At 38.6% G+C, this 9,851-nt stretch overlaps 1 protein-coding gene across 3 annotated transcripts; it reads left to right on the plus strand.

The window, feature by feature from the left end:
• The first annotated feature begins 1,674 nt into the window (after positions 1 to 1,674).
• On the plus strand, positions 1,675 to 7,187 carry LOC115750629 (DNA-directed RNA polymerases II, IV and V subunit 3-like). Of its 3 annotated transcripts, none has more exons than XM_048279240.1 (4): positions 1,675 to 2,199; positions 2,981 to 3,218; positions 6,564 to 6,918; positions 7,003 to 7,187. In XM_048279240.1, the coding sequence occupies exons 1-3, from the start codon at positions 1,754 to 1,756 to the stop codon at positions 6,834 to 6,836; spliced, it is 957 nt and encodes a 318-aa protein (XP_048135197.1). In that variant the 5' UTR covers positions 1,675 to 1,753; the 3' UTR covers positions 6,837 to 6,918; positions 7,003 to 7,187. The 3 variants fall into 3 exon arrangements, with proteins under 3 accessions (XP_048135197.1, XP_048135195.1, XP_048135196.1); XM_048279238.1 differs by having other exon boundaries at positions 6,564 to 6,911; positions 6,968 to 7,187; XM_048279239.1 differs by having other exon boundaries at positions 6,564 to 6,899; positions 6,966 to 7,187.
• Positions 7,188 to 9,851: the final 2,664 nt, after the last annotated feature.

The raw sequence follows: 9,851 nt of genomic DNA on the forward strand, positions 1-9,851 counted from the left end.
AATCCTGAAATTATCGTGAAAGTACAATTAAATTTTAAAACTTGCAAATATGCAATTAAGTTCTTAAAACTTTTCAAATTTGTGCATCGAGTCTTCCGTTAATTTCATCCAATTTGACTAACAAAAAATGCTTACATGGCTCTTTTTATTAATTTTTATCCTACAAGGCACAGACGTGGATGAAACATCGCCTTTTTTGTCCAAATCTAATTTTTTTAATACATTATTTATTTAAGTTATATTAAAAAGGGTAAAATATAAAAACAAACTACAGAAAAAAGGAGGAAAATGCGGGATCGCCTACAAGCACTCATTGCTGCCGCCGCCCAACTATCGCCGAGAAGGGCCAGCAACAATGGGAGAATGGTTGGTTGGGGTCGTCATACCCCGATGAGGATTGCAGGCCCTCGCCCAGGTCCGGTAAAGGGCGACCATTGTTGGCCAACACTCGCCACTACAAGCCCTCGCCCGTGGTTAGCAAGGATCCCTAATCCTTCTCGACGACGGTGAGGCGGCGGCAATCAGCCCTCGCCTACATCTTTTTTCTTTTTCTTTTTTTTGTCATTTTTTGTATTTTTAAATTTTGCTTGTTACTAATATAACTTAAATAAATTTTGTATTACAAAGTCAATTTTGGACCAAAAGGACATCATTTTAGCATTATGGTTCATGTTTTATCCACATCATTGCCACATGGGAGAAAGAAAATAATTAGAAAAACGCAACGTCAGTACTTTCCGTTAGCCAAATTGAATGTAATTAATGAAAATGATTTAATTGTACCAATTTGGCAATTTTTATAACTTAATTACACTTTTTGTAAGTTTACTTACATGATAAGTTTTAGTACTTCAAGTGCATTTGTCACTTAATATTTTTGACAAATGTTTATTGCATTTTTTATGCTAAACAAAGTTAGGTAAATAGTGATTGCTAAAGCTATGTTAATTTAATGGAATTTATGTACCAAGACATGGATAAAAAGAAAAAAAAAACGAGCCTAATATCACAAAAAAAACTTTAAACCGATACGTTCGTATCACAATTATGAAAAATTAATTTTTGTATTGTAAAAAATATCAAACTAGCATATTTATGACAATTTATGCATGTGGCGAATAACTCAAATGGTCAACATGTTAAATTAGATTCGACGTGGAAATTTACCATAAAAGGGTCTCCTAAACGACAGCATTTTGGGAAGTCACGTATGAGAAAATATTTAACTACAATTGGGAAATCAAATTTTACCCTAAGAGCTCTTATATTTCAAAAATTTGCTAAAACCCCTAATTTCATAATAAGATTTTGGTAGATTTGTCACATTGCATCAACTTGGAAATTTTTGTGGTACAAAAATTAGTTCGAGGATAAATGGACTGCGGTATCTTGCAGGTTTGAGATTTTCAGCTACGAGTGTATTGATTTGGGAGTTTTTTTTTTTTTTTGTAGTAGTAAAACAAAAAACAAAGAGAAGACCATGACTGACTCATTACACTGTACATAAGGTCGTGGAAGAACTATTTAATTTGGAGATTAAAATGCGTCTAGATAATTTGGGCCTTTAATTTAGCACAAAAGGAGCGACTTGCCGTATTTGCTAATGCCGAAACGACGCAGCGTTTTACAAACAGGGATGATACGACGACGCACGCACCTTCTCTCTCTCTCGCTCTCTCATCTAAAACCCTGAAGAAGAAAAACGCTCTCTCTGCGATTTCTCGGTGCAAGCTCGAGCTCTCCTCCCTCGACAATGGAAGGCGCGTCGTACCAGCGGTCCCCGAAGGTGAAGATCCGGGAAGTGAAGGACGATTACCTCAAGTTCGAGCTCCGCGACACCGACGCCAGCGTCGCCAACGCCCTCCGCCGCGTCATGATCGCCGAGGTCCCCACCATCGCCATCGACCTCGTCGAGATCGAGGTCAACTCCTCCGTCCTCAACGACGAGTTCATAGCCCACCGCCTCGGCCTCATCCCCCTCACCTCCGAGCGCGCCATGTCCATGCGCTTCTCCCGAGACTGCGACGCCTGCGACGGCGACGGCCAGTGCGAGTTCTGCTCCGTCGAGTTCCACCTCCGCGCCAAGTGCATGACGGACCAGACCCTCGACGTCACCAGCAAGGACCTCATCAGCTCCGACCACACCGTCGTCCCCGTCGACTTCTCCGACGCCCTCGGCGACGATTCCTCCGAGCATAAGTATGTTATAGGCTCGTTTATGCTTTGCTTGGTGCTACTACTATGTCATTTTTCTCTCGCCTAGGTAAATGCTTCAGGGGTTTTTTTATTTCTTTTCGTTTTAGTTTTTGCGCTTCTGCTCGGAAATGTCATCTTTCTGTAGTTTTTGGGAGAATATGATATTCACACGCTTTCATGGTTTAACATTTTACCCTGATTTTGGCTAAATATTACATGGCATTCTCACGGATGTAATTTGGAAGCTCTATAGAAATGGGTTGCACATTTGGAAATTGCATAAGATTGATTTGCAGAGCTTAACCTGCCGCTTCTTTAGAGGTTTTGTGCAAAAAAAAAAAAAAAAAAAGAGGGCTTTTGGTTCCTTGAGTTTTGTTGAACTGCTGACACAGTGTCCTCAGTTTTGTGGAGATGTGCCAGTAAGTACGTGTTATTGCACGAGCGCGCGTGTTTATTTTTATTTTTTTGTGGTTAGTGGTAAGATTAATGGTGAGAGAAGTTTAGATGAAGGGCTTATTGTTGGTTTCTAGACACTTATATGCAGCAATACTTGTCTCTACACGGGAGTATACATTAAAACCACCTCGAGATTTCTTCTTGGATTAAAGGGGATACTAGAGAATGTGACCGACATTTATCGATATCATTGTGATGGTGGATTCCTGGATATGGATAGGAATGAACAGTCAGCATAATTGTCATTACTGTTTGGGATGCATTGAGATAATGGTGCAATAGTTGCTTTTCTCACTGTATTTTCCTATGTGTTCTTTCATTTGCACAGGGGAATTACTATTGTGAAGCTTCGCCGAGGGCAAGAGCTAAGGCTGCGAGCAATAGCAAGAAAAGGAATTGGCAAAGATCATGCAAAGTGGTCACCCGCAGCCACAGTGACATTCATGTATGAACCTGAAATTCACATCAATGAAGATTTAGTGGAGACCTTGTCCCTCGAGGAAAAACAAAGTTGGGTGGACAGCAGTCCTACCAAAGTGTTTGACATCGATCCAAATACTGAGCAGGTTGGTTTTCCTTTAATCATTGAATATGTGTGTGGCCTGCGTGATGCGTGAATTTCCAATGTATGTGGTAAGTCGATTTATCATATACATAGAATCCAATTAAGTAAAGGTAAAATAGAAAATTTGTCTGACTAAAAGAAATGATGCAACATATTTGCCAGAATGGTAGAATCTGATATTCCAATGGATTGCTCTGAAATGAGATGAAGGGGGAGAAACTTGATGTGATGGCTTGTATTCTTTCTTTGCAAATAAGTTTTACTTCAACTCCATTATAGAAATATTGTACTTGAATCTCAGTGATAACATTCTGATTGGATTTTATCAGTTTGATTCTGTGTTAGAAGGAAAAAAAAATTGCAAATTCTGACGCCTTAACAGCTACTCGAAATGTCTGTCAACATGTAACTCTTGGATTAAAACTATAACACTTGACTATAATCTTCACAGTTGAGTCAATACATGTGAAACTGTGAAAGAGGTAGGGTTTCAATGTGAATTTTAAGATCATCTTGTCTATTTTATTTTCTCAATATGCGAAAATAAGAATATTCAGCTACCCTTTTGATTTCAAGAATCCACGGACACTTATGTGGAAAGCAAAATCTGAGCAATATCTGTGTTCTTCTTGTAATAAGATTACTTAGCAACAAGATTACTTAGCAAGGACATATAAGGCATATACATGTGAAGCTGTGTGTACCTGAATTGGCCATAATAGTGTGTGCAGGCGAGGAGCAACAATATGATGCTAGTGCAAATGTTGTAGTAGTGAACAACAGACGAAGGTACCCTGAAAGAAGAGTGACTGCAATCTTACAGACTTATATAAGGAAAACTGAATGCAATTACAAATGTTGTAACCGTTAAAAGGGTAACTTATAATGGGAATGATAGGGAAAGAAAATGAATGAGTCGAACTTCTTAGTGAGTTCAATTTAATTAGTAGGCGTCTGGAGGTGAGTCCCTGCCTTTGCCGACTTCCATTTAGCTTCCTGTAGCGTAGCTGAGACAGTGACTGGTATTCTGTCACTGAAGGATAATGAAACACTCAAAATGCAAGATATGCTTGCAGCAGCGAGCCTGCTTGTGCAAACATTCTTTTGGTAGGAGTGGTTGGCGCTGTGAAAACTGATAGCCATGTTATACATTAGCCATTCATTTTGCTTTTGATAAGAGTAAACCCATTAGAAAAGTGATGATTTAGTCTCATTATTCGGCGCTGGCAAAACTGTTTGATAATATATATCCGGATAAATGTAAAGAATGAGATCATTAGATGCAAGATATAGATGTAGATGACAACATATTGAGAAGAGTCTAATTTAGCAAAAGTTATAAAAATAAGATCATTGTGAAATCGTTGCTTCCATATAACGACATAAACATTCTCTCTCTCTCTCTCATGTAGCAGTCAAAGTTGGTAAGGATTCTATGAGTCTCATCTTAGCACGTTGGTTTTTAATGGAGATAAATGGGTGAAACAATGGGAATGGAGAATTGAAGCGATGTCGCTGGTAGTTTACCCTGAAGATATTAAAATGAGAAAAAATTGGGAAGGAAGTGTGTGGGTAAGAAAGGATGTGGGCTCTTTATCTTATTCGCTCAGGATAATTATTGGTGAGTAAAGTCACTTAGCCATGCTTTGTGATTGGAAAATGAGTGCGTAATTTGGAGATGGTAACTTTTTAGAGGAACTGTGTCTCATATATGTTGGAATTACCATTTCTAAGTACAGCACATGGGTACATTGATCATGTCTTAACTAGTTAAGCGGGTGAAAGTAAAATTCTCCACTTGAGTAAGTGGTGCTCAATCCCAAGGCGTCACTCCCATCTATACTTTATCTGGTGTAGAATGTATTCAATGGATAGAAATTGCATAGGTGGCTCGATATGTGGGAGAGTTGATGGAGATTAATTCTGCACTGAGTTTGAATCCAAAGGCAGTGATATACCTCGAAATTCTTTTGCTCTGCTCTTAATGAAAGTATTAGTATCTTTTTTGTGTTTTCAACCTTCCATGTTATCGTTCCTGATAATTAGTTAGCAAAAGAAACCTTTCAAATAGTTTTGTTCCATCTTTATTTGCTTTCTATCATCTCATATCAAATTGTTTAATGCTTTTCTCATTTTCCTTGTCGGGTCATTGGTTATTTCCAAGAAAATAGTTCTTTAATTGCTGGCATTGTTATTGTTTGCTTTGGTGATTCTTTATGGCAAACTTACATTATATCTCGATGCAATACTAGCTATAGTTTGAATTACCCCTACAAAACAGAAACTTACTTTTTACCGAAATTAAGAGGATGAGAAATAAGAGAAATCATTCAAAAATAAATAGCATGCTTATTGCTATTTTAGAAATAATCACTGGCTTTAACTGGGCATATGCTTTATGGTGTTAGCTCCCATGATATTGTCAAATACTGTGCTATTAGTAGATTTGGTTAAATGCACATCAGAAATGCCTGCAAGAAGGCTTTTGTTTTCATGCGTTGCTAAGAACAGGCTCAATCACTACTAAAACTTTTATTTCTATGTCAATATTTCTTCACACCACACGTTTTCATTGTGGCAATCAAGTAATCGGACTAGTCTTTTGTATTTTCTCTTGGACAAACATACTTAATTGCCAAATTGGGTGGCTTCTAAACCCTTTCATTTTTTGGAGTTCTTTTCTAATCATAGTCCGGTTGGCCATTTATTCAGCTAATAGTCTGAAAGAGTTATCTGACCCATTAATTTAGTCTGATATGGCTCTCATATGCTTAGCTGATAGAACATTATAAAAATGAGAATGATGTTTGACAAAGTTAGAGATTTTCCTTTTCTTTTTTCTTGATCATCCTGTGCCCGTAATATATATTCGTTGGGATAGTTCTGGAGGAGACGCTTGTTTTACAAATATTGTATAATGATGATTAGAATTGTATCACACGAGTGTGCTGAACCTTTCTTCTTAGGAGAGAGAATACTCAACTCACCGTAGGAATTGACACTAACCAGGAACGGTTCCTAGATTTGTTAGATTGCGGGAATAGCAGATTCTCTACATAAAGGAATAAATTTTACTTTGGCCTGAATCAAGGCATGGTTGGTACTGTGTCATTCTTGGCATGTTGAATTGGATGCCATATTTGCTTCTCTTGATGTTGCATCTTGTCTAATTTGTTTGTTTAATATAAAGATGGAGTTTCATTTTATGTCAAAATAATGTTATTCTAAACTAACGATGATTATGGACTTTCTGCTTGACGCTGTGCTTTTAATTTGTTCCTTTGAGCAAATATGCATGGATGGCTGAGCTTAGGCCCTCTATTTATTATTTTCTATTCTCTTTTAGGTGGTAGTGGTTGATCCTGAGGCTTACACTTATGATGACGAAGTAATAAAAAAGGCTGAAGCCATGGGGAAGCCAGGACTTGTCGAGATATATGCAAAGGAGGACAGTTTTGTTTTCACCGTCGAATCCACTGGAGCAATTAAAGCTACACAGTTGGTACTCAATGCCATAGAAGTGTTGAAGCAAAAACTGGATGCAGTTCGCTTATCAGAAGATACAGTAGAAGCTGATGATCAGTTTGGTGAGCTAGGTGCTCATATGCGTGGAGGATGATTGGATTGTACAAATGCGTACTTCTAAACCTGATTTTAAATGTTTCTAGTGGATCTTCATGGGACCCTCTTAATCAGTTTTGGCGGCACCAAAACCTGATTTTAAATGTTGCTAGTGGATCTTCGTGGAACCCTCTTAATCTGTTTTGACGGCACCAAATTATCAGCCAGGGATTTCAATCTTTCTTATGTTCTGTTTGTCTTAGTTTCTGAGAGATGAGTACTTTGGAGATCATATACACTCCCCTTCTGCAGATTCATCCCTAACGAGCTTCTGTGCGCGCTCAGTTATCTGACTCTGAACGAGTATTGACATTTTAATGAGGTTGCCAAAATTCTCTCTATTTGGATACCCTCAATCTGCAGCATTACTCTTGCTCTAACAAACCGGGCCTGTAACGTTGATTAGAAGATTGTACATCCCATCTCGTGAACAGCTTGGCAACCAGCAAGTGGCACGCTTCCTCATGCTCCTCAAACATTCTCTCGGGCAGAGCTTGATTATTTTAATGTAACTGTTCTCTGAGAATCTAAAGGGTAAGATCAGGGGCTGCATGTTCATGACTTGCCCAGAGCTATTTCCTTGAGGAAACATCGTTAATCCTTAGTTTGTGGGTGGGGCATGTCCATTTGATTTTGGCAGTGGCTGTAATTCATTTGCCTCTTGGCATACTGTGTAGCACAAAAGGCTCTTATCTCAATTCCAACTTTGACCACTGATGCAGCAACCATATCCACAGTCCCGAGTCCCTTTGTTATGAAAATTTATTAGCCTGGCAAATATCCATTACTTTGTATGGTTCTCTTTAACCTGGGATAAGGGAATGCCAGGGCCCGTCTCATTTTTGCATATCAGTAGCCAATGGGATCGGACTTGTGCTTCGCACCCTTCACATTTTTCCATGTGTGGTTGTTTTGACGTCTTACCAGGGGGAAACTGGACTTTGCCTGGTGAAGCTGATGAACAAACTCTACATCTTTCCTTCGCTGCTCAATTTATTTTGCAAAGTGCTTATACCCTACCAACTTTTTTTTGGTACCTCAGTTATGTCTTTTGCCAATCTTGTGCTGTGTTTTCACTTCTAGTCTAGGATCTGTCAGACTCATCAGATGTTGCAATGTGTTCCTCATAGTGATTTTGTGATGATGCAGTGAACCCTTAAGTTTGGGTCTGTCTCATGTGTCCTGGGCATTTGCTTCAGGTTGCTCTGTACGTAGACCAGCAGGTAACCATTCATGTTCCTGGGCTTGGTCTCTACAAGCAGCCCCATGGACCAATAGCCAGTGTACAAGAGGTGTCAATGCTGCATTAGTTGTCCGTCCAGTGCACATTTTGTGTTACAGATTCACGTTCATATGGATGCCATTGGTCGGTGAATTATGAAATGGTAAAAGAATTAGTCTTACCAGATTACATGGTAGCATCATCTATCAATCATTGGTTTGCTGGTGCTGCCACTGTTTCTTGATTAACGGCAGAACAGAGATTACAGATTCTTTTTCTTCTTCTTTTTCCCGGGATTTGATTGATAGTCAGATTGAATCAAGCTGCTGGTACGAATCATAATTACTTGTCTGGTGTCTCCTATTGGAAAAATCAAGCCATCACGGGTGTGGTTCCTGTTGCTGTAGAGAGAACAGCCAAATCTGTCCATCAGTGATATGTGTTCCCATTTCCTTTTGAGTGGTGGAAAAATGTCAATTTGTTTAGCTTCTTCGCTAACGTTCTGTAAAGCTTCCTATCAAACAAGGTTCTTAGTCCGGTACTCCCTCGCGTGTACATATTGAGAGATCAGAGGAAGCATATGCGCGAAAAAATGAATTCCAGAACAATATCGCAAATCAGACCAATGTATTTTGCGTTCACAGATATTGATGTGTAGCGGCTTCGGGTTTGGAAATCGAACATATCGACATTGACGTTCAATCATGTTAGTGTGACGTATGTCGTATGGAACTACCTTCACGGTAAACCTTTTCTCGAATATTTGTCTCGCTGTTTATTTAAGCTTTAGACGATTAGTTAAGCAATTAATAAGGAAAAGAAGAGTTAGTTTAATTAAATACATGATACATAACTCGAACTGTTTTTTAATGGCTTCAAACTTCTGATAAAGTCATATTGTTTCTCGACTCATCATATGCACTCCCACTCATTCACAGGTTCTGCTTCTTTATACTATATGGTCTACATGTCTATAGATTAATATTTGCCATTGTAGGTTAATTACTGGACATACCAATCATTTTACTGGCATGATCTAACGGTCAATAATATCACTATAACTGCAATTGCACATTTCCTCTATAATAAACTCTAGCAGTCTACGGCGCACATTTCGACCAAAAAAAAAAAAATCTCTAGCAGCCTGAGGCGTGCATGGCAACACTTCTACTCTAGAAATTAACTTATGATTAGAAGTTGATTTTTCTAATTATATTTCTGAGTAGAAGTTGGTTTTTCTACTTTTAGAGAGAAGTAAATTTTTTTTTTACTTCTTCATGCGACTCCAAAACTACATGTGGAGTAAAAAATACTCTGGAAGTAGAAAAATGAAGTCATGTAACGAGACGAATTTAGATATTGTAAATGTAGTGAATTAGCCAAGATTGTTCTTCAAACATCAGTTGATAGGGTACGGCCGCCCCAATCTGCCTAAAAGACACCTAAATCTCTGTCTTCATAAGCAGACACATTTCCAGAATTGCAGCCATGTTTTTTCACAGAGTCAGGACACGCCTGAGCCAGAAAACATGTAGAGAACACCTATTTGTCCTCATCCTCTTGTTTTATAGAAGGTCTCTAATTTAAGCCTACAAATTAACCAAACCCTATTATTCAGCATAGAAAAGGTTTGTGTCAACTCATTTGGTATTATCAAGGTACATTACCCTCTCCTCACACAACTATCAGATTGAGCACGTCTAATCGCGGCAATCAATTCGTCTAACCGAGGAACACGACATTCTAAGACGAGTGAAAACCTTCATAACTTCCGGCACACGTTGCATTAGC

The sequence above is a fragment of the Rhodamnia argentea genome, chromosome 5 (genome assembly GCF_020921035.1).
Source record: "Rhodamnia argentea isolate NSW1041297 chromosome 5, ASM2092103v1, whole genome shotgun sequence".
Classification (NCBI taxonomy): domain Eukaryota; kingdom Viridiplantae; phylum Streptophyta; class Magnoliopsida; order Myrtales; family Myrtaceae; genus Rhodamnia; species Rhodamnia argentea.

What these genes read in the sequence shown, in the direction of transcription:
- LOC115750629 (XM_048279240.1), top strand. Translation starts at nt 1,754, where the DNA reads ATGGAAGGCGCGTCGTACCAGCGGTCCCCGAAGGTGAAGATCCGGGAA. An exon ending in GACGATTCCTCCGAGCATAA is followed by an intron (nt 2,200 to 2,980) that starts GTATGTTATAGG and finishes TCATTTGCACAG; the next exon opens with GGGAATTACTATTGTGAAGC. An exon ending in TCGATCCAAATACTGAGCAG is followed by an intron (nt 3,219 to 6,563) that starts GTTGGTTTTCCT and finishes ATTCTCTTTTAG; the next exon opens with GTGGTAGTGGTTGATCCTGA.